At 51.8% G+C, this 24,010-nt stretch overlaps 2 protein-coding genes across 2 annotated transcripts in view; one reads left to right on the top strand and one right to left on the bottom strand.

The window, feature by feature from the left end:
• Positions 1 to 7,016, bottom strand: part of PTPA (protein phosphatase 2 phosphatase activator) — a 41,510-nt gene extending 34,494 nt beyond the window's left edge. The window contains exon 1 of the mRNA XM_007944238.2: positions 6,986 to 7,016. Coding sequence (XP_007942429.1) covers positions 6,986 to 7,016 — 31 coding nt within the window. The remainder of the gene's footprint in view (positions 1 to 6,985) is intronic.
• Positions 7,017 to 8,019: 1,003 nt separating this feature from the next.
• CRAT (carnitine O-acetyltransferase) lies at positions 8,020 to 20,625 on the top strand. Its single transcript, XM_007944239.2, has 14 exons — positions 8,020 to 8,052; positions 10,386 to 10,649; positions 13,141 to 13,259; positions 14,484 to 14,537; positions 15,280 to 15,445; positions 15,816 to 15,990; positions 16,604 to 16,782; positions 17,374 to 17,474; positions 17,820 to 17,939; positions 18,180 to 18,302; positions 18,400 to 18,535; positions 18,750 to 18,812; positions 19,563 to 19,700; positions 20,410 to 20,625. Exons 1-14 carry the CDS (start codon positions 8,026 to 8,028, stop codon positions 20,623 to 20,625), a joined length of 1,881 nt encoding a protein of 626 aa, XP_007942430.1. The 5' UTR covers positions 8,020 to 8,025.
• Positions 20,626 to 24,010: the final 3,385 nt, after the last annotated feature.

Raw genomic sequence — 24,010 nt, forward strand, 5'->3', positions numbered from 1 at the left:
AGTCTGTGGCTCCCACACAGTGACTGGGTGAAACTACGCAAATAAGGTGCTTGGACAAGGAGAATGGACAGCCTGCTGCTAATGCAAATAAGGTGTTTGGAACCTGTGATGGTTTAGGCTATGTGTCAACTTAGCCAACCATGATTCTCAGTCGTTTGGCAGTTATGTAATGACACAGTGAGCCTCCATTTTGTGATCTAACTGTCCTCCATGTTGTGATATAATTATCCTCCATTTTGTGATGGGTTGTAAATCCTAGCCTCTATGCCTGTGGTTATAGTCCCATTTGGGAGTGCACTGTCCGTTATGTCAGTGAGGCAGAATTAGGGCAGGATGCATCTTGAGTCATCATGCTTACCTTAGTCACCACCCTGACCACCCTTATTCAAGTCATACCCTTACTTGAGTTATACCTTTTAATTTTACAAGCAATAAAAAGAGAGAAGAGATCAAGGGAAGGGGAGGACCACTACCACAAAGAAAGAAGGGCTAGGAGTGCAGCTTCCTTTGGACTCGGGATCCCTGTGCGGAGACAATCCTAGACCCAGGAAATAGAGCTGTAACACAGGAGATGGCAGGAAGCAGCAACATGGAAACGGCAACAGTAGAGGCAGGAGAACCAAAAAACAGCACGAGATGGCGCGGGGGGCATCCCAGCTCACAAAGCAAGAGAACTGAGCACCCGTGGGCAGGAGACGTGCTGGTGGAGTGGGGGGCCTCCAGGCACTTGACACAGCTAGGCTTGCTCTCCCACAGAGTGAGAGAGCTGATGACCTCTGGGGAGGCTTACTCGTGGGGTAGGGTGTCTCTGGGCACTTATCGGTGGAGCTAGAGCTTTACAATACTTGCTCAAGCAAGGCAGAGGCCAGGCCAGCCCAAAGAGCCTGAGGAGCTGAGGGGCCGTGGGCCAGATAGACGCATGGCTGCAAGCACAGTTGAAAAAAAGGGAATGGTCTTGAATGGTATCCAGAGTTGTTTCTGATCCAGAATTGTAACCTATTATTTCCCTAATAAACCTCATAGTTGTGAGTAGTGTCTGTGAGTTCTGTGTGGCCACTGCAATGAATTATAAAGCCTAGCAGAAAAGTCTACCACTCATCTGTCAGTCTGTTGTACTGTGGTAGTCTGCATTTTGTTATGAGGCTGGAGGATATGCCACCAGTATTTCAAATACCATCAGGGTCACCCATGGATGGTGGACAGGTTTCAGCAGAGCTTCCAGACTATGACAGACTGGGAAGAAGGACAGGACCATCCACATCTGAAAAAACTGGCCACTGAAAACCTTATGAATAGCAGTGAAGTACTATCTGATATGTTACGGAAAACTTTCAAGCACAGCAAAGACTGTGAGGCTGGCACAGAGCTGGGCAGTGTTTCACTCTGTTGTACACAGGGCTGCTATGAGTCGGAGTTGAGTCAACAGCACCTAACAGCAAGCAGCAGCAAGAATTAGAGGGTGCCATGCACGGGAGAAAAGGCTGGTGTCAGAATTTGTAAAAAGGTCGGAGGGTGGAGGTATGTCTGACCTGCACATCTTAGGAATCAGCCTTGGGCTGATGCTGATGCTGATCCTCTCTCCCCTTAATGAAGTTAGAGGGGGTCAGATGCCCCTCTGCCACCATTTTCACAGGGTGGCAGATTCAAAACACCTGGCATTGATTCAGGTAAGGGGAAACAGGAACTCTCCTGTATTGCTCGAGAAAGTGTTAGTTGGAACAACCTGCTGAGGGGGCAATTAAGCACTACCTTTTGAAATAAAAAAAATGCATATACCCAACTGAGCAAACAGTCCTACTTATAAGACTCTATCCACAGATATACTCATAGAAATACACAAACATGTGCATAAAGATGCTTACTGCATTGGGAAAAAAAATCAGAAACCACCCAAGTATCAATCAGTAAGGCAATGGGTAAACAATGATAGGTCTATCTAATGGAAATATCCATAGCTTTTAAAAAGAATAAAATCTGTATCACTGACATGGGAAACAGATCAGTATGCAAAGAAAGCAACTGCACTATAGTATATATACTGTAAGAGTCCTGGTGGCACAGTGGTTTTGCACTTGGTAGCATAGTGGCTAAGACACTTGCCTGCTAACCAGACGGCTGGTGGTTCAAACCCACCAGCCACTTGGAAGGAAGGCTGGGCAATCCTACTTCCATAGTGATACTGCCTCAGAAACCCAAGGAGGGGTCTCTATGAGTCAGGTTTGACTCGATGGCACATAACAACAACTAACCCAAAGATTACAGGTGCAAACTCATCAGCCACTCCACGGGAGAAAGATGTGGCAGTTTGCTTCTGTAAAGATCACAGCCATTAAGCATTTTTTTTCAGATGTTTATTGGCCACTTGTATGCTGTTGTTGTTTTTTCCAACTCTATGGGACAGTTCTACTCTGTCCTATAGGGCTGCTATGAGTCTTCTTCAACTCAATTCAATGGGATGTATACTGTAATTCCATTTTTATAAAAACAGTAACTATACTGTTAATAGAAATAACATATACATACTACTATATGCATACAAAAATCTAAAGTATTAAACAAAGTTAATGAGAGTCATCTCTAGGGGTAAGGTTTATAGGAGACTTTCATTTTTTACATTATACATTACTTTTAAATACAAGCATATATAGTACTTTTGGAATCAGGAAAGAAAAAAAGTAAAAAGGTATTTTAGGTGGAGTTTCTATAGTTTCAGAAGTTGAAAGAAAGGAAACACAGGGCAGTTCCTAGAAGCCCAGTGGGCTGTCCTAGAGGCAAACCACATCAACGTTTACTACTTACTATGTTCTTGGAGCTCTGGTGGCGTAGTTCCTAAGGAATTTGACTGCCAACCAAAAAGTTGGCGGTTCTAAGCCACCAGCCACCCTGCAGGAGGAAGACTGGGCAATCTACTTTCGTACAGATTTACTGCCTCGGAAACCCAAAGGCAGGGGGAGCTCTGGTAGTGTGGTGCCTAAGACACTTGACTGCTAACCAGAGGCTGGTGGTTCAAACCCACCAGCCACTCCTCACAAGGAAGGTTGGGCAATCTACTTCCATAGTAATACTGCCTCGGAAACCCAAGGAGGGGTTGCTATGAGTCGGGTCCGACTTGATGGCACATAACAACAACATTTCCAAGAATGCAACATCTTAAGGAGAGATGGATTATTGGGAAAGTTTTGAAAATAAAGTACATTCACTTCAAAAAAATCATTAAAGACAAATGTCACAGGAAACCCAAAGTGGGTCACTATGAGTCAGAATCAGAATCAACTCAATGGAAGTGAGCTTGGGTTTTTTGGTTTATGAGTGAGTGGCCTCTCTAGCCAGACATACCATCTCCACACTGCAGGACTTCCTTCACTTTGTGACACTGGGAACTACAAACCCACAATCCCTTGTCCATAATTCCAAAACCCAAAAAGTTCTGAAAACCCAATTTTTCTGTAAGTTAGCCATAAGTTTGGCACAGTCTCATTGGGTGGTGAAACCCTAAACCTGATATCCCCCTTAGTGAGGATATGTCTACGTTTTTTTGCAGAAATAATTTTGTGTTTCATTATGGGGTGCTCTTTTCTGAAATCTGAAGAACTCGGAAGGTAAAATGGCTGTCCCGAGATTTTGTATAGAGGGTCAAGGACCTGACATGACCACTGAACCTTTGTTACATAAGTAAATATCTTCCTTTAAAAATGCAGACTCTTCAGGAAGAGCATGAACTAATGGTCTTTAACAATGTAGCATAAATTTGCTCCCTTGCCTTCCTCCTAAAACCTCACTGTTATCAGCTGCATGGAGAAAAGGAGACAGGGACTAGAACATTCTAAAACATGTGGAATTTGAAGCAAATAAGGTGGTGCAGTATCTAAGGCATTTGACTGCTAATCAGAAGGCTGGGGGTTCAAACCCACCAGCTGCTCCATGCAAGGAAGATGGGGCAATCTACTTCTGCAAAGATTTACTAACTCGTGAACCCAAAGGAGTCAGAGTTGATTCCATGGCAGTGGTTTTGGCAGAGAGGCCCTCAGGAAAGGAAAAGTGCCAAGAAACCTAGAGACCTAAGGAGAAGGATACAGAAACAGAAGTAAGAGCACAGCAAACCTCTGACAGATTTTCAAAATTCAAACCAGGGCTCAAGAAAGAGATGGGAAACTCTCTTTGTCCTCCTACCTGTCCTGCAAGCCCTATTCCCAGAATTGAGGCCCCTGCTATTAGTAAACTGCTGCTTTAAGGAAGATGCTAAAGAAAAAGCTTTGTAGGTCAGGCTGGTAACCGAATCACATTTTCTTTATGGAAAAATGTGTTTCACGTTCCAAATAAACAACTTGCAAATAATCTTCTGGGAATAAAATTTCAGAGTATTAGTCCCTGCAACAGGTACCCTCCTCCTGATATTACTGCACAGGGAAGAAAACCTCCAGGTCAAGGTATGCCCTGTCACAGGGGAAAAGCCACCTTGTAGGTGTCACTGCAACAAAGCATTGATAAAACAAACACACACACACAAATTGCCAGAACCTGAATCCCAAGCCAAAGAAAGAAACAAGCCTTCAAACACAGGACCATAAGTAAATGAGGTCAGACTCACACACAGTCTCTCCAGCCTCGGATTCTGACTCAGACAAAAATGCCAAGGGGCAGGGACATCCCCTGTGATCTCGAAGTATAAGACAGCAATGTCCAGAGTTATAGAGATGTTCCTACAAAACCTCAAAGAGCATAATGTATTAGATCTACCATTTGGGAACCTATCTACATGTTCAACTTGTAACACCCTTGAAAAGAGTTACAGCAGAAAAGAATAACTGACTATCCATGTGCCCAGGTTTTGCCCACATCACCTTACTGTATGCACACTACAACTCTAAGGAGAAGGTATAGCTGCCTCATTATAATAGATTAAAAAAAAAAAAAAAAAAAAAGAGGCTTGCAGAGGCTATAACTTGCAAGGCAGAGCCAGGTCTGTGTGACTCCGAAATCCAAGCTTTTCCCCACTACACTGCCTGAGTTAAGTAGGACTTCTTTTCACTTGTTCCAAACATCCTGTTTCAAACATCAAAGAAAGATCACTTGGGGGGCCTGGACCTTTTCAACCACAGGTAACTTCCCGAGCCTTCACTGTTTTCAGTGACCATGTTCTCTCCCCACCAGATCCCCCATCCATCTTCACAGACACATTCATCTCACTGACAATTCTGTTTGCCTTTTATCTCCTGATGTTATTACCAGAACTTCTAAGGCCACATGCACAGAAGTTCTATACCAAATAAAATAAAATAAAATAAATACCTGGTTTCAAATGCCCTAACAGACCTAATCCAGCTCTTTGTTCATGTTTTTGGGAGGGTGGAGAGGATGCCTCTTCTGATCTTGAAAATCTCTCCCTCCTGAGACCTTCCAAGTCCCTGGATGATACAAGTGGTTTGTAATTGGCTGCTAACCTGTAGGTTAGCAGTTCAAACTCACCCAGTGGCACCACAGAAGAAAGGCCTGGCAATCTGCTTCTGTAAAGATTAAACCCACTGCTGTCAAGTTGATTCCAACTCATAGCAACCATATAGGGCAGAACACCGGCTAGCAGCCAAGTGTTTAAGCACTGTGCAAAAAATAAAACCACACAGAACAGTTCTACTCTGGAACATATGGGCTCGGTCTGGTGGCATAGTGCCTAAGGCATGTGACTGCTAAGCGGAAGGCTGGCAGTTCAAACCCACCGGCCCACTCCTCGGAAGGAAGGTTGGGCAATCTACTTCCATAGTGATATCTCGAAAACCCAAGGAGGGGTCGCTATGAGTCGAAATCGACTTCACAACAGTGAGTTTGGTTTTTTTAATGAATCAAAAAGAACTTGATGGCAATGGCATTGGGTTTGGTTTTTTTTTTTTTTTTTGAGACTCTCCAAGGGATTACAAAATGTGAGACAGCATGGAAGAAACACTGAATGCTTCAAAACATCAGCTGTGTTTGGCTTAGCCTACTGTCTCCTCTGTTAGAATTTTAAAAGTTATCTGTGGTCAGTCCTTCTTAGCTCAAGGGGGGAGAGGTGTCAGTTCATACCCTTCCACTTCTCCAGGAAAAACCAAAACCAAACCCACTGCCAAGGAGTCGATTCCAATTCATAGGGACCCTTTAGGACAAAGTAGAACTGCCCATAGGTTTTCCAAGGCTGTAAATCTTTACAGAAGCATACTGACATCTTTCACCCACAGACTGCTAGTGGGTTCAAAGGGCTGACCTTTTGGTTAGCAATGGAATGCTTTAACCACTACACCACCAGAGCTCCTTTTCTCCAGAAAAGCAGTCCAAGATTCTTCCCTAGTGACTCCACACTGGATTCCCAGTTATTTGAGATGAACTAAAAAGAAGCCACCGTGTGTAAATAAAAGTTACAGACAATGATGCCAGAGACAAACTCACTCACGTCCCTGCACAACCAGCCTTTCTAAATTAGTGGTTTAAACACCAAGGGCAGTTTCTCTCAATAAATTCTCAGCCACTGAAACTCCAGAGCCCCGCCTCCCAGAGGGCGAGAGGAGGGGTGGATGGGGGGTGGGTGGAGGGGGAACCAGGGCGAAATAAAGAAGACAGCCCCACCTAAAACACTTTTGCCCCATCCCTGGCAGCTTCCTCACCAGGTCAAGAGCTTAGCACGCATAGCCCAGATGTGGAAAGGGCTCTCTCCCTCTGGCAAGACGCTGCCCACTCAGCCCTCAGGCAGCCCGGACTCCCCAAGTCTCAGTGTTGCCCCAACCGTCACCTGACCCCTTTTGCAGCCCCGGTCTTTGCTCTCTTTTCAGGACCTTTTCACCTCAGGATCCCTCAACTCTTGCTCTCCACCTCTTCGGGACCCATTAGCTTTTGTCCTCGAGTTTCCCAAGTCCTGATCCTCCCCTCTAAAGCCCCACCACCACCACATCCCTTTCCTGCCCCCACGCCTAGCACTGCCCACGCACCCCAATCTCATCCAAGCCCCGCAGGGTCCTACCTGGCGGCGGCTGCCGCTCACTCTCAGCCATCTTTCTCTCTCCAGAAGCCGGCCCGGAAGCCTGCGGTCCCCTCTCACCTTTCACCTCCGAACCCAACCTTCCTTTCTCCAGCTCCACCCCGGGCGTAGAGCTTTCAAAAGACAAATGGGCACCGGCCGGCTATAACCGAAAATTGAGAATTAGAGTCAGCACAGCATAGACGACCGCCATGTTGGTGCGGGGCAGTCTGGGAGCATGCCCACCAACGGCCGGCTCGCGGATAGAACGCTTACTGGGAAGCGGCAGCCATGTTAGTGCGGGGCACTCAAGAGCATGCGCACCAACGGCTATCCTGCCACCCTACCCACTAACCGCCCGCGGAGGAATGGGAAGGTGTGACAGCCATACTTTTGAGGGGCTGTCAAGGTTAGTTGGTGCGGCAGCCACGTTTCTGCAGGGCAAGCCCCACCTGTCATCTTTGTGCGTGGCACTCTGTCTCGATGAATATTAGAGGACATTCCCTTGTCAGCATGGTTTGTGTCTTCCTGCTATTATGAAGGTAACGCTCAAGGACACTAAATGAACTGGGATGGATGCACACCACTGCCTCCAACAGCTTAGTCTAGAAGAGCGCAGACGGCATTTGCAAGTGGGAGAGAGAAAGCTGGACAGTGACTTCCACCTAGCCCCCTCTGGCTGAGATCCAGCGCGTTGCTGTGTCTTGCAACCGCTAATTGCGCCCTTGGCCCCGCCCCGGGGATGGCCCCGCCCTGAGCTGTGGCCCTGCCTCAGGGCTCGCGGCTAGCCGCCTGGGGTCGCCAACGAACTAGAGGCTCCGCCCCGTGCGTGCTCCCTCCTGCGGGCCGCGCGCCCGCCCGCACGGTCCGGTGGGTGGGCGTGGGGCCACCTCTACCCGCTAGCGGCGGTGACTCGGCGACCTTGGGCCCGGCGGCCCTAGCGGGAACCCACCGGCCGGCCACAGCGGCGGCGGCGGCGGCGGCGCGAACTTTGACCAGCGCGGGGGGCGGAGCGGACTGTCCGTCCGCGGGCGGGCAGCAGAATGTTGGCCTTCGCTGCCAGGACTATGGTGAGTGCGGTCGGAAGCTCGGCCCAGCTGGCCCTGGACAGGCCGGGAGGGCCGAGGGCCGGGCAGGCCAGTCATTTGTGCCAGAATGGGGAAGCGGGCCACCGAGGCGACGTAGCCAGCGCCGAGGGGCCGCTGTCCAGCCTGGCCTCCCGTTGGTGGAGTGGGGTCAGCAGGCGGGTTTCCCTCATTTGGCAGAGGATACTGAGATGGAAGATGGATCCCACGTGAGGGAGTCGAACTCATGTCCTGTGGCACTAACTTCCAAAGACCTGGCAAAAACAGTAGGGGGCCCTGGCTTCAGTCAACAACTCCACCCTTAGACCCAGTGCCAAGTGGGAAGGGAGATCAGGAGTGTCATCAAGCTGCTTTTGACAAGCAGCTGCTCTTCTCAGACTTACACACCCTTCCCTACGCTCAGGCTGAACAGTCTCGCCAGAGCCACATCTCTAACGCCCATCTAGTTGGTCAGCCTTCTGGGTTTATCAAATGGCCCATATGTGGCCAGAGAAATTATTCTGGAGGTATCAAGCTTTGCTGCTCAGGAAGTCCTCAGAACTGACAGGTAGCAGCAGGTGGTAGCCCCATGTCCTCCCCACCACTACAGGTCTCTCCCCCAACCTGCCTGCTCTTCCCCCCACCCTGAGTACCCTGTACCAAGCAATGCCGCCTTCCTGATTTGGACTCCTGTCTTCTGATCCAGGGATCTCTCTGTTTGTATCTCCCCCTGCCTGTGCCAAAAAGGATGTTTACAGACATTACCAGGCTGGGAGGGCTGAAGGTCTGCTGGCTGAGACAGTCAGACTTAGAGGTTCTTTGGGGTTTTCCAGGACCTAAAGTTCCTCCTCATCTTTTACACTGCTACCCCGGCAGCTCCCCATTCCACTGACAACCTCTAGGTCATCACCCAGAAGGACCTGGCTGGCCTAATCACTTTCCTGCTGGGGAAACTGAGGCAAGGAGGGATTTGATTATTGAGCTTTAGTTCAGTGCCAAAGCCGGCATCCTTTTGGTTTATAGTTAATGCCAGAAGTCATCCACTCTTGTCACCTAGCTTCATGAGCTTGAGAAAAGCCAGGTCACCCAGAAGTAGAGTCCTAGAGGGAAGTGGGGGGTGGGCAGGGTTCTTGGCAACCACAGGCTCACTTCTGGTCCTCCCCTGGTGTCTGCTCCCTTGCCCCAGCCCTGATTTCAGGGTCAATTGCAGGGCTGCAATGTAACCTCAGCAGCCTGGTAGTTTCTGCCCTCCAGCCAAGTTTTCCCTCATCAAACAGATCCCAGCAGGTGGATTTTTTTAATACATTTTGGCCTGCCTCCCTGGTGTGGTGCCCATTCAGAGAAGAAAATGAGACTGTTTTCCAGGTTTCCTCCCACTCAGGTGCGGTGCGCTCCTCTGATCTCTCACCTGCTCCCCATTCCTCTGCTTCTGGAAGCTAAGGGAGTGGAGCAGCTTATAGATATTAAGCAACTTTCCCTGACACATTGTCAAACACCACCACCACCACTGCCACCTCTGTGTGCCCCTGAACCTTGGCTCTTGTCTTCTTTTTCCAGCCCAGGCAGGTGGCTGCCTCTTGCTAGGTTCTGCTCGCCCACTCGGTAGCACAGTTAGGCTTAGAGGTCCAGCCCAAGGCAGACAGACAGGGCTCAAAACCTCAGTCCTGCCATGGAAGACGGGCAGCAGGGAGAGAAGGTATGGAACAGAGCCTCTGCAGCTTGCCTGCTCGCTGCCTCAGACCTTCCTGTCTCTTTTTCCACTGGCCTCCAGAGTCTCCTAGACTCGCTCTTTCTCTCTGTGTTGCCTCTCCTGCTCCATGCCAAGCTGCTCAGCTCTCTCTTGCCCCAGCATTGGCCCCATGCCTCCCATCCTCCACCACCACTAGTGAGGAAAAGGCCGAGGCCTAACCACTTCACCCAAAGGTGCGGTCATACTCTGGCTCTCTGATTTTCTCTTCCCTCCTATTTCTCTACCTGGAGGCATCTGGGAGGAGCAGTCACCTCCCTGCTGGTTGACTCCTTTTCCCAGGGTGAGAAAGGTGGGGCCCTATGCATCGAGGCAAGTGGGAGGGCCCCCTCACTGCCACCACCCCTGATAGGTGCTATCCCTTCTGACTGGGTTCCCAAACTCTGCCCTCCCCTCTGCATCTCCAGGCCCCTAAGAAGTGGGGACACCCATAGCTTGAGGGCTGGGAGGCAGGGCGTGTACAGCACCACCCAGGAGGCTGTCTCTGACCCCAGGGATGAGCACATAAGTACCCAGGACTGTGCCTTTGGGGTTGTCAGGGCCTCCTGCCAGAGCTGGTAAGACAATGAGCAGGATGTTCTGCTGCCTGCAGGTGAAGCCCCTCGGCCTCCTCAAGCCCAACTCCCTGACCAAGGTTTCCAGCCGCTTCAAGGCACACCAAGATGCACTGCCCCGGCTGCCCGTGCCCTCACTCCAGCAATCCCTGGACCATTACCTCAAGGCACTACAGCCCATCGTGAGCGAGGAGGAGTGGACTCAAACCAAGCAGCTGGTGGATGAGTTTCGGAACCCGGGGGGTGTCGGGGACCGCCTGCAGAAGGGGCTGGAGCGCAGGGCCAGAAAGTCAGAGAACTGGGTGAGTAAGTTTACACTAGTGTCTAGTTTACAACCCCTTTTTCAAACAGAACCTTCTGGCTAAAGAAGTAGAGGCATCCCTTCTCTACCCACAGTGTCCCTTGAGGGTTTCTGCCAACGCCTGGCATAGTGATTCTCACTGAGGGAACACCCACCCTGTCTGTATTGCCACCACCTGCTGAATCTCCTCTTGTCTCCCAAGCTCTGGGCTGAGGCTCTGAGATCGACCAGTGGCACGAAGGCCCCTGGCTGAAGGGCAGCCAGCTCTGTCCCCAAGGGGAAAGCGCTCTAGACTGGCTCACCTAGCTCCCAACATGACTTCTAGGTTGTCACAGTGTCCCTGGTCTACAGATGAGGGAACTGAGATGCAGAGAGGTAGATCAGAAGGCTAGAGCCACATAGCAGCTCTCAAGGAGACCCTGAACTGCACGGGAGACCCTGGCTGACTTGGGGCCTCACTCCTCAGATCATTAGTCAGCAGACAGCATTCTTCTGCTGGTGTGCAGTACAACCTGGGGCAAGCCATCCCCCTCACCCCTTGCCAAGGTCCCAAGGCTAGTGGCCCAGTCCTCCAGGTGACCATTTCTCCAAAAGGAATCTGTGTGGTGAAGAGGTACATCCCACATCCCTGCTGTTGGAAATGAGGTGAGCACAGTGGTCCCCAGGGGTTGAGGGATATGCCAGAGAGGGGAGTGTTGGGCCTGTGCTCTGGGGGAGAAGCAAGTGTTGGCAGTCAACATATAAGGCTTGTCAGTGGCAGTCACCTGGGCGTAGGGGTTGTGCACAGTCCCAGGACAGGAGTCTATAACAATATGCTCATAGGTGGACGGTCCCTAGAGAGCCACTGTTCACCCTGTAGAAAAGAGTCCTGCCCCAGGGCAGAGGACAGACATCAGGGTGGAGACACAGATGTGTCATCCACCACTTGTCACCAGGGCAGTGATTTACCCCCATGAGACTCCCCTTCAGATTGCCCAGACCCTGAGATCATCCTTAAGGTCAAAATGGGTGTCCACTTCCCCATCAGACACCAAGAAAATGGAGGCCACAGAGAAGGAGCATGGTCCCATGTGCAACTCTAAAACCCTGGACTCCTGCCTCCTTGGATAACTCCCAGCTGGGAACGGTCAAAACTTCATTCATTTTACTTTCATTTTATATGGTTACTTTCTTTTCCTTTCTGTCTAAGCATATATTTTTATTTATAATAGTATTATAATCATTAACAGAAAAATTGTAAAATAAAGAAAAATCATTCATGTTCTTTACTCTTTCTTCTCCTGGCCCCAGGTTTCCTTCTGGTCTTTTTTCTTTCTTCTCTTTTTATTGGCAGTGTTGTCTGATTTCGCTCGCCAATCCTAATTGGCTCAGGCTAAGGGGAAGTTAGGAGCTCTGGTAGCATAGTGCCTAAGGCATCTGACTGCTAACCAGAAGGCTGGCAGTTCAAACCCACCAGACAGTCCTCAGAAGGAAGGTTGAGCAATCTGCTTCCGTAGTGATACCACCTCAGAAACCCAAGGAGGGGTCACTGTGAGTCGAGTTCAACTCGACGGCAGTGAGTTGGGTTTGGCTTTTGGTTAAAGGGAAGATGATGGGAGTGCTGCTGGTGGGTTTAAGGTGGGGGGTAGTTTCTGCATGTGAGCATTTACCTCGAGAATGTCCAACAACAAATACTGTATGACCTCACTTATATGAAATAAGCAAATACAGTAAGACCTGTGGAAGCTGGAACTGTTTAGGCAGAAACCTGTCAGAGAAGGAAAATGCAAGTATTTTCCACTAATAGCAATAGAAAAGTACCCTGTCAAAAGCAGGAAACTTGTGAGACCTATAAAAACAAGGTAGTCCCACTGAAGTCCAGCTCTTGCAGGTTTCACTGTATATAGAAACTAAAACTTATTAGTGGTTACCAGGAACAAGGGTAAGAGCTCTGATGGTGTGATAATTAAAGTGTTTGGCTGTTAACCAAACCAAAAGGTTGGTGGTTGAAACCCACCAGCCACTCCACAGGAGAAGGATGGGGCAATCTACTTCCATAAAGATTTACAGACTTAGAAACCCTATGGGGTAGTTCTACTATGTCTGATAGGTTCTCTATGAGTCAGAATCGATTGGATGGCAGTAGGTTTGGTAGGGATTATAGGGGAGGGGGGAAGCGGGGATAAAGAGAAAGACAGTTTTTGCTTGAGGGGAACTGAATTTATGTTAATGGTGGTGTAATAATTAGGAGAAAGGTGGGGATGAGGAGTGTGTAACATGAAGAGTAATCGGTGTTAATTAAATTGTGCACATAGAAACCGTGCAATTGGTAGATGTTTTCTTGTATTTTCACCACAATACATTTTTTAAAAATAAATAAATAAAATGGAAAAAAGAAAAAGAATGCCTAACAAGGCACTCAGCGTCTGTGCTTGGGAGAAAGTGCAGAGGGCACTAGGTCCCAGCCAGGTCCCCTCCCACCTGTCCTGATGGGCTCTGGTCCTTCCCTTCAGCTGTCCGAGTGGTGGCTCAAGACAGCGTATCTCCAGTACCGCCAGCCTGTGGTCATCTACTCCAGCCCCGGCCTGATGCTACCCAAGCAGGACTTTGTGGACCTGCAAGGCCAGCTCCGGTGAGTGGCTGAGGCTGGGGACAGGTTGCGGGGTGGGCAGGCAGCCAGGGGATAGGGCTCTACACTTTCCAAGGCCCTGAAACCCAACTCCCCCAGAAAAGATGGGTTCCAGCCCTGTTCATTAGCTTCCATCCCCACAAACAGCCTTTTGAGGTAGGGAGTATCTTCCTTATTTTACAGAAGGGAAAACTGGGGCTCAGAGCAATGAAGAGACCTGCCTAGGGTTACAGCTCAGAATTGACCCAGCCAGGGTAGGAAGCAGCATTTCTCCAGCTCCAGAACCTCCTAACTTCTAACCACTAAGCCAGGCACTGAGTCCTCTCCCTCCCCAAACCTGAGGCTCTCCCCCTACCACCATAGTCTTGATACTTCACCCTTCCTTTCCTCTCTTCTGTGCTGGCCAGGGGGTGACCTTTATACACAGTCCCCTTTTCTGTATTTGGCCTCATCACCTGCCTGGCCTCTGTTCCAGTCCTCCTAGAGATAAAAATACCAGCAACAGGGATCTCCTTCCCAAGGACCAGCCACTTGGGGCCACCACCTGCTGCTCTTAAAGGCACCAGGGCACTCTGGGGAAAAGATAGCAGGTTCAGACTCAAGCCACTCAAGACCTCTAACTATTGGTCCATGTGTTGGGGTCAGGGGCTTCCCCAGACCTCAGGGTATGGTTGGTGTGATCCAGAAGGCCCTTCTTTCAAACCCAGATGGCCCAGGGAAGAAGGCCAGGTAGAGGGTGGTGACTTGGGGGAACAAGGAGCCAGAGAAGGGAAGGGATCTAGTAAATGGGACATTTTAAGCCACTGGCCTCTGACTGACACACATGCTCCCCACAGGCCCAAGTCCCTCCATAACTGAGGCTTCAGAACAGAGTGACGCACACATCCCCAGACTCCAGGCTGTGGCTCAGGGCTTTAGGCCCCATGGAGGTGGCATCAGCTTGCACTGACCTCTAAGCCAGCCATAATTGCGCTGCCATTCATAAGTACCAAAGTTGTGCGAGACCTTTGACCAACAGCATCTCCCTGAGCCCTCCTTCCCTCTAGAGATGCCAGAAATGGCCAAAGGGCAAGCTGGGACTCATCACAGCCTTCTTATGAGCACCTTCAGACTTTCTGCAGGCGGAGGAGTGAAGCAATCGGCCACAAGCAGTACTCTGCTCTCCTGCCCTGGACAGAGCATCTCATCTACACAGCTTCTGATCGCTTCTCTCATTGGTCCCTCCAGGTTTGCTGCTAAACTCATCGAGGGTGTATTGGATTTTAAGGTCATGATTGACAAGTGAGTAACCCCAGCCCCACCCCCTCCTGCCCCGTTCCACAGCAGATGGGGGCCAGCATAGGTGTTTGCCGCCAGGTGACGATGGCGCAAGGTCACACATTGTTTCGTTCTGTTGTACATAGGTCATTCTGTTGTACACAGGGTTGCTGTGAGTCAGAACCGACTCGTTAGCACCTAATGACAACATCCCCTGGCTTGGCATGTCTAATTACCACAGCCATTCCAGCCTTGTCCAACTAGCCTGCCGTGTCCCCTCACCCCCAAATCCTGACCCCAGTGAGGTAGCCTGGGTGCTGAGTGGGCCCAGAGTTCTGTCATTTTTACTTCCTGTTTGCCCAGCATCTGTCCAGGTAGAGGAGACAGAGCACAGGGGATTGGGACTTCTAGGTTCTCTGCTTTGCTGTGACTGCCTCCTGGTGACACCATCCTAGCAGTCCCTAAAAAGTGTGACATCCCAGCTACAGAGGCCCCAGAGGTTGACTCACAACCTCATCACCCCCATGGCAAACTGAAGCTCAGAGAGGGGGAAGGAGTTTCCCGGGTGACTCACAGCAGGGCCAGTCCAGGGCAGAATGCAGCTCCTGACAGCCCCCAGCCCTTCCACAGGGGGCCTGACGCTAACTGCGGGAGGTGCACTCAGCCTGGCCCACCTCCAGCAGTGCCTGCAAAGCTCCTCAGTCCTGTCCTCCTCTTCCCACTTACATGGCCCAATAGCCTCTTCACTGTCCCTTTGTCCCCACAGTGAGACCCTGCCCGTAGAATACCTAAGGGGAAAGCCGCTGTGCATGAACCAGTACTATCAGATCTTGTCATCCTGCCGTGTGCCAGGCCCCAAGCAGGACTCAGTCATCAACTTCAGCAAGACCAAGAAGCCACCCATGCACATCACCGTGGTACACAATAACCAGGTAGGGGTCTTGCTGCCCACAGCTGCAGATCCCACCCTACCATGTCAGGGGAGGAGGGGCAGGGCCAAAAGTCAGCTACTCCCACCCCACTCCCCTAATACACATGCCCATGTGCTCCTGGGAATAGGTGTGTGGGTCTTTCCACTGAGTAACCAGGTAACCTCAGAACTGAGGGAGGACAGGAGGCAGCAATCCAAGGCCTCTTCCCTCCCTCTCTCACCCCTGGCTTGACTCGCCAGTTCACCCAGGCCCTGGGTGGCAGTGGCTGTGACCTCAGGCATGCTGAGGCTGGAAGAAGGCTGGTATGAGAAGGTGACTGCTGCCTGCCTGAGATAAACTCAATAGTCGCCCCCCTTTCCGCCCTGGACAGTTTTTTGAGCTAGACGTATACCACAGCGATGGGACCCCCCTCACCTCGGATCAGATCTTCATACAGCTAGAGAAAATCTGGAACTCGTCATTGCAGACCAACAAGGAACCCGTGGGCATTCTCACCTCCAACCACCGCAACTCCTGGGCCAAGGCATACAACACACTCATCAAAGGTGCCTCCTCAACCTGGGAACAGGGGACAAGGGAAACCAGGGGTCTCATACTGAGACCCCCTCATCCAGGCCTCCTTCCACACCCGCGCTGGGCCCATCATCAGGCCCTGTGCAGCCATGCTCCTCACTGTCCTCTACACTCTTGACTGGAGGCTGTTGTCCCTGCTTCCAGGGGGGAAATCAAAGCTCCGTTTGTTGGTTTTCCTCTATTAAGCTGCAGATTGGGGCTAGGTTCCAAACCCTCTGGCTGAGGGGCCCACCTCTTCCTCCACGCTCCCTCTGCCTAAACCCCCAAACCCTACATCTGTCAGAGCATTGTCCCCAGAGTCACATCAGCTGTGTTGGATCCCTGATTGCCATACTGGCTCCCGGTGTGACCTCAGCCTTCTGCTTCCTCATGTCTAAAGTAGGTTCAGGTGTTGGTCCCTTCCTTATGGAATGCTGTAGAGCTCTCATGCCCAGAACATGGGGGTTCTGGAAGCACAGCCTTCTGCAGCAGGGAGTGTCCCATCCCCAGAGGGGCACCAGTAGGCCAGGGGAACCCTGGGCAGGGAGAACTCTGACACTCACCCCTTCTGTCGTCCTTGCCCACCCACCCTTATGCTGCGTGCAGACAAGGTGAACCGGGAGTCTGTACGCTCCATCCAGAAGAGCATCTTCACCGTGTGCCTGGACGCACCCATGCCACGGGTCTCAGAAGACGTGTACCGCAACCATGTGGCTGGCCAGATGCTGCATGGTGGCGGCGGCAAGCTCAACAGTGGCAACCGCTGGTTTGACAAGACACTGCAGGTGGGCCTCGGCTGAGAACCACACAAGGGCCATGATTCGCTACTCCAGAAACACACCCAAACGTGTCCACTGTGGCCCTAGGGGCTTCCTGCCCCTCCCCTGGCCCAGCGTCCCTCGCCTCCCAGCTTGTAAAGCATACAGGAAGCCAGCAAGCTGGTTGCCACTGTAATTACTGGGCAGCAGCCTGTCATTACAGGGCCTGGCATGCTGGCCCAGAAGCTGCTGTTACCCTAGTGTGCCCCATCAGCACATGGGTAGAGATGCTGGGATCTGGGGCCAGGCAGAGCTGTGCAGTCTTGGCCATGCCTTTCCCTTTCTGCAAAACAGGGTAGTAGTACAACCCCCTGGTAGTGTAATTGCAGGGGCCTAGTGAGGGACACTGAGCATGGGACATGCTTAGGACAGGCCTGGGACAGGTACCCCAGAGCACCCAGTGAATGTTAGCTATTATGAATAACAGTAGGAGGCAGCATAACCCTTGGGATGGCTTTAGAGGGTGCCCTTCTCACAGCACCCAAACCAGAGTGGCTGGGTCAGGAACCACCCTCCAGGGACCTGGGTCAGGTGGGCATCCCCTCTTTCCTTCCACAGTTCATTGTAGCAGAAGATGGTTCCTGTGGGCTTGTGTATGAGCATGCCGCAGCAGAAGGGCCCCCCATCGTAGCTCTTCTGGACCACGTCCTTGAGTTCACGTGAGTATGGTTTCTCCCTTCCCCCAGTTCCTCAGTTCCTGGTGGGTAACAGGGACATGGGTTGTAAGGGAACATCATTCTCCCTTGTGCCTGGAAATCTCTTTCTTCAAAGGAAGCCTGCAGAGGGGATGGGTTTTAGAGTTGGACCTAGGTATGGATTCTGGCTGGCCACTTCTAGTTGTGTGACCTTGGGCAAGTCTCTTCCCCTCTCCAGGCCTCAGTGTGGCCACCTGACTGGGCTGACCACCTTCAGCTTCCAGGCACCCTTCCTCCCCACCCCAACCCCAGGGATGGCCCAGACTGCAGAGGCATCAACACGAGCCTGCGGTCCTGTGTCCCATCCAGGAAGCAGCCCGAGCTGGTGAGGTCTCCCATGGTGCCCCTGCCTATGCCCAAGAAGCTGCGGTTCAACATCACCCCAGAGATCAAGAGTGACATCGAGAAGGCCAAGCAGAACCTTAGCATGTAAGCACCTGCCCTGCCAGGTCTGTCATTGTACCCAGTTCTGGCTCTGATATTGCACTCATAGGCCCCTCCTGGGATTGGCAGGTATTGTCAGGTACCTGCTGCCATCCTTTCTTCCCACTGGCCACCCTCCACCCTGCAGCACACCAGTCTGCCTCTCTGTGTCTCTAGGCCTTTGCATGCACTGTACTCAGCCTGCCATACCCTTTCTTCCTCCAACACAAGTTTCTCCCCTCACAGCATGATCCAGGACCTGGACATCATGGTAGTAATGTTCCACCACTTTGGGAAGGACTTCCCCAAGTCGGAGAAGATGAGCCCGGATGCCTTTATCCAGATGGCCCTGCAGCTGGCCTACTACAGGTGCGCCCCACTCCCTGCATGCCCAAGGAAGAGGGATGAGGTAGGCGGAGGCAGGAGGACAACCTGGGAGATGTGCTCAGCTCCATCTCCCACCCAGGATCTACGGGCAGGCGTGTGCCACGTATGAAAGTGCCTCCCTGCGCATGTTCCATCTGGGCCGCACAGACACGATCCGCACGGCCTCTGTGGACTCACTCGCCTTTGTCAAGGCCATGGATGACTCCAGTGTAACGGTGAGAGGTCCAGGACAAGGGTGTGTGATCTGGGCTGGAACCGTCCCCCTTCTTGTTAACTCACTTACCACATATGGATTGACTACCTATAGTGTTCCAGCCCTGTGATGGGCATTGGCAATCTAACAGAAAATGGAGCTGTAAATTTAGCCAAAGAAGAGAAGGAACCATTGATTAATTGATTGATTATTTCACTCACTCACTCACTCACTAGGATCACCAGAAGGTGGAGCTACTGCGGAAGGCTGTGCAGGCCCATCGAGCCTACACTGACATGGTGAGTGTGGCCCACTTATCCCCTCTGCGTGTCTCTTGGCATCCCCTACCTGTGGTCTATCTGCCTGTTCTTCTCTACAGCAAATGATGAGTAACCGTTAGTGGGAACTACCACTCCCCTGAGCCTTGGAGCACCTAGAGTAAGGCTGAATATCCTCATTCAGGAACAGGGGAAACTGAGGCTAGGCCCAGTAACTGCCCTGGTCATGGCTTTCGGGGTTAGCACAGGCACCTGGCTCTTGTGTTATACTCCCTCCCTGATCCCCTCAGACAGCAGACCAGCATGGGTTTTAGTCAGGGAAGAGGCATTCTGGGTTCTGATTCTGGCTCTGGTTCTGAGCACCAACTATGTGCCAGGCTCTGGTCAGCCTTGTTACATGTAGACATCCATTCAAACTTCACTGCCACTCTGTGAGGCAAGTTCAGTGATTGTCTCCACTTTACAGATGAAGACACTGAGGAGGCTCTAAGACATAAGTGACCTGCCCATGGTCCCACAGTCAGGCCAGCTAGCTCCAGAGCCTAGGCTCTTAAGTCTTGCACTGTACTCTCTCTCTAGGCAGGTGTGTCCCCTTTCCTGAGACTCCTTCCCTGTCTATGAAATGAGATCTCCCCTAGCAGGACACTCTGGTCTCATGGCATTCCAAAAGGCCAGTGAGTAGAAGAGGTGGTGCTAACACAGGCTTCTGAGGAGAGCAAGGACACCCTGTGGCCCACTTCCCCAGCTCCTGAAGGCTCTGCTCTCCCACAGGCCATCCATGGGGAAGCCTTTGACCGGCACCTGCTGGGCCTGAAGCTGCAAGCCATTGAGGACCTGGTGAGCATGCCTGACATCTTCATGGACACCTCTTATGCCATCGCCATGCACTTCAACCTCTCCACGAGCCAGGTGGGCCACTGTCCTTGGCTTGTCCAGAGATCCCTGCCCCTTCCCTAGGTCCCTGGGTTGGGATGGAAGAGAGCCTGCTGGGAGCTGGTGCTGAACAGAGACAGCACTGGGTAGAGCCAAGGTTCAGAATATGGTCAGACCAGGCTGGGTGGGTCATGGGAATTGGGAGTGATGTGGCCCACAGAGGCCACCATGGAGCCACTTCAGGAACAGTTCAGAAGGAGGAGCGGGGGGCCTCCAGGGGGCTTTACCGCCTGCTCATGAAAAGAGGTCATGGACACATGATGGGATAATTGGCTTCATTTATTTACTTGTCAGATGTGAATCTGTACACCTGGCCTGTGCCAGCCTTGCTGGGCACTGGGAAACAGTCCCTGCCCTGAAGAGGCTCAAGTCCATTTGGGAAAGCACAGAAATAAGGTGATGACTTCCTCTGAGAAGTGCTAGAGGTCAGGGAGCCAGAGAGAGCTGGGAGCCCCAGGGAAGGAGTAGTTCAAGCCACCCTGGGGGACCTCAAGGAAGGCTCTAGAGCTGACAACAGAAGTATACCCCAAAGGATGAAGAGGAGGATCCCCCCTCATTCTGTTGGAGGAGAGGAAAGGGCACAGTAGGCAGACTACAGTGTACACAAAGACCTAGAGACAGAAATGCAGGCTGGGGAGCCGGCGGGCAGCGAGGATGAGAGCTTTAGTCCTGTGCCATCCCCCAGGTCCCTGCCAAGACAGACTGCGTCATGTTCTTTGGGCCTGTCGTCCCAGACGGTTACGGTGTCTGCTATAACCCCATGGAATCCCACATTAACTTCTCCGTGTCAGCCTACAACAGCTGTGCTGAGACCAACGCCGCCCGCCTGTCCCACTACCTGGAGAAGGCCCTCCTGGACATGCGTGCCCTGATGCAGAGCCACCCCCGGGCCAAGCTCTGAGCCTCTTGGGCTCAGACCCGCCAATGCCACTGCCAGGACTTGACTCCTTCTTTGCTGGGGGTATCTCCCCTCTTCCCCTGACTCCCCCAGATCTGACTGAGCCAAGGGAGCATCCCCTAGTGGGGGCTGTAGGCCCAAGCCAAGTGCCTTCCATGGGTCATCTCAGCCCCTGCCGTGACCCTCCCTAGTCCAAGGTTGAGCTCAGAGGCTGAGCAGGTTCTAAGGCTCAGGCCTCTGGCACATCATTCATTGAGGCCCCTCCTGGAGAAGGGGTCCAGTCTAGCCTATCGCGTGCCAGAGTGCAAGACAAGGATAAAGTCCCTTTCCTCACCGGCTCTGCTCTGGCCAGTCCTTGTGCTCTCCACAACTGTAACCTGATCCCAAAACTTCCAAGAACCTGGAAACAGATTACCTGGAGCCAAGGAACCCCAGGCCACCTAGACTTTTCTGAGAGGCCAGGTGTGGGGATACAGTGAGGGGAGGCTGAGGCCTCCTTCTGCCCTGTGGCGTCAGCACCATTCCCCGGTGGCTTTCGTGCTCTTTTTGGATAAGTGGCTCATGAGCCTCAGCCCTCTCACTTCCACTCAGCTTGATTCTCTGACCGTGTTCATGGTGGTTGTATAATAATGACATATGAGGGAGTTAATAAAGGGAATATCTGTTGGTGAAGAGGTGCTTCAGCTGTGGGGGCAGGTGGGGGGGGTAGACACCTGGCCTTGCCCGTTTCCAGCTTCCCCTGGGACTAGAGCTGGTATCCAAGCACCTTATGGGTCCAAGGGCTCCTTGGAGGAGCCACAGGGCACTGGGCCAGGGGAGGTGCCAGAGCCAGGGCAGCACTCTTCACAGACCACTTCCCACCTACCCTTGACTTGGGCTTTCCCTGATCCAGCAGACTGCAGGCAGGGTCAGCTGTCCAAGGGGACTGTGGGCCTTTAGCCCAAGGGCGGGTAGACTAGGCAATGTGTGACTGACACCCAGGCCTCACTGAGGCCGACAGGAATGGTGGTGGCAGAGCGGGTATCCTCACTCCAGCCCTAGCTGACACCTGGCAAACACCTGACCAGAACCATTCACCACACCCCCGTGTACCTGGTAGAGGCAGGGTGTCCTACCAAAAGTCAAGTGAGCTGTGTTTGTAGAAAAAGGTGAGTTATTACTCACTCTGGCCCTCAAGGAAAGTATGTGTCAAACCCCTAGGATGGGGAAAGGGTAGGTTACTCAGCCAACTTCATGGCCCAGCTGACCTTCAAGACAGCCACATGTTGGTAGGCCTTCCCCATTTTTCAGGTGCAGAAACAGAAGCTTAGAAGTTAAGGTCACCTGGCCACTAAATGGCAGAGTGGAGATTCCCTGTGCTAGTCTCTCCAGGCCAGGGTCCTAGGAGTCCCATGGAGGAGACAGGTGGAAACTGTTGCGGGCACCCGTGACCTGGTGAGGAGGATAGACAGAGGCTGCAGCTGGCAGGTGTGGGAAGGAGCCAGCTAGACTGGGGCGTCGGTCAAAGTGGAGCTGACTTGTATAGGACACGCAAGGGTTTCCAGGGCCTGTGGCCTCAGCACATCGTCCCCCAGCCACGTGAAGATGGACTCGATAACAAGGTCTTCATCAGATGAGGCCTCATCATCACATGAGATTCCACTTACACACGCACTGCCCTCAGGAAGCAGAGGGGAGGCTTTCTCCTAGGCCTGGCCCTTCCTTGGGGAGCAGGCAAGCCTGGAAGAGGAGCCCACCAGGGCAGCCCCCAGCCCCCAAGCTTTGCTCTGCTGCCAGAGCTCAGGCAAGTCCCAGCCTTCTCCCCTGTATAATGGTGGTGATGGTGTTCCTTGGGGCATTACTGTGGGTCAGGAAGCTTGAGCCACGGCTGTGTGAACAGCGCCTGGGTGGGGCCCACACCCTCCCCAACCTGAGGCAGCAGCAGAGAGGAGTGATCCCTGCAAAGGGAACAGACAGAACAGCAGGAATCAGGAAACTGCAAGTTCTGTGAACCATGTAGGTCCGAATCCTGCGAGGCAGAATTTCCCCCACAATCACACTTCAGAAGCAAGGGCACCCTCTTACATTTGAGCTATTGCAGGTCTCATCACACTGGGGTGCACGCTAAGTTCTTCTGAGTCAAAAGGTACTGTTTGGGGGAGGCATGTTAGCAGCTGAAACAACCCAAATCACTGTTAAATGGAATGCTTAGAGGTCCTCTGGTGGAACTGGTGGGGAAAGTGGCCAAGATACAATAAAGATTTAGTGTGTGTGACCTCACAATTTACTAAGGTTGGATTTTGGGTTGAACAATTACAAAGAGGGCACCGAGGGCGGTGTCAGCACAATCAGGAGAGAAAAGATGAACGGCAACAGACAAAGGCTGGTTCCTCAGACGGAGCTCAAACGTGCCACGACCCTCCAACTATTTTTGCCAGTTCTGACACCAACTGTCCCTCCCACAGCACTCTGCTTTCTAATGGGTTTGATAATTTGTTCCAGTGGCCACACAGAACTCACAGACAATACTCAGGATTATGGGGTTTATTAGGAAAGCAACAGGTTACAGTTTAGGCTCAGGGATACAATTCTTCAATCAGGACAGCCTCCCTTTGGCCATGCCCACAGGCACGCCTCTTTCTTTGGCCCTTGGCCTCTCAGCCTGGCCTCTGCCCTACTCAGGCAAGTGTTTGAAGCTCTTTCAACTATGGCAATAGGTGCACCTAGGTGCACCCCACTCCACCAGCAAGCCTCCTACCCCAAAGCACTCAGCTTTCTAGCTCTGTGGGCCAGCAAGCCCGCCATTCGGTCTCCTGCTGGTCTCTTGGTTCTGTTGCCTCTCTGCCATCTTCTCAGTGCAGGGATCTTGAGTTCAAAGACAGAGTCTACAGCTGGCTCTTCTCTGTCTTGATGGTAGTGAGATCCCCCTTTTCCACCTCAGGGATGGCTCATTTTAAGCCCAGTGAGATGACAAAACTGACCAATCCCCATGTTCGAGTTCCATACACATTATGTGTGTGGTCCCAGCCCCACAAGAAAGCCATTTACCTCATTTACTTTATTAACAAGCTACCCACCCAATCCCCCTGGTGGACCACAAAGCACCTCGCATTTGTACCTCTCACCTCACATCTGGTGAGAGTCACAAAGACCATGGCTAGAAAAACCATATTAAGTAATTCACTGCCCCACACAAGTACTTTTAAGATGCCTGGAAAAACAGTGAGGTAAGTTATTGGTTGTGGTGATCACCAAGTGCAGTGAATTGCTTGACGTGGCCCTTCTAGCCATTGTCCTCCATTCTGTGGTGTTTCGTAAATCCCATTATCCATGCCTGTTTGGGGTGGTGTGGTAGTTAAGGTCAGGTATCAACTTGGCTGGGCAGCTGGTAGTAGTCATTCCCTATAAT

This window comes from Orycteropus afer, unplaced genomic scaffold (genome assembly GCF_000298275.1).
Source record: "Orycteropus afer afer isolate SDZICR_OR568_19922 unplaced genomic scaffold, OryAfe1.0 scaffold00123, whole genome shotgun sequence".
NCBI lineage: Eukaryota > Metazoa > Chordata > Mammalia > Tubulidentata > Orycteropodidae > Orycteropus > Orycteropus afer.

Excerpts from the sequence above, each read along its gene's own strand:
- CRAT (XM_007944239.2), top strand. The coding sequence starts at position 8,026 with ATGTTGGCCTTCGCTGCCAGGACTATG. Across the intron at positions 8,053-10,385 it reads CCTTCGCTGCCAGGACTATG|GTGAAGCCCCTCGGCCTCCT; the intron begins GTGAGTGCGGTC and ends TGCTGCCTGCAG. Across the intron at positions 15,446-15,815 it reads CCGTGGTACACAATAACCAG|TTTTTTGAGCTAGACGTATA; the intron begins GTAGGGGTCTTG and ends CGCCCTGGACAG.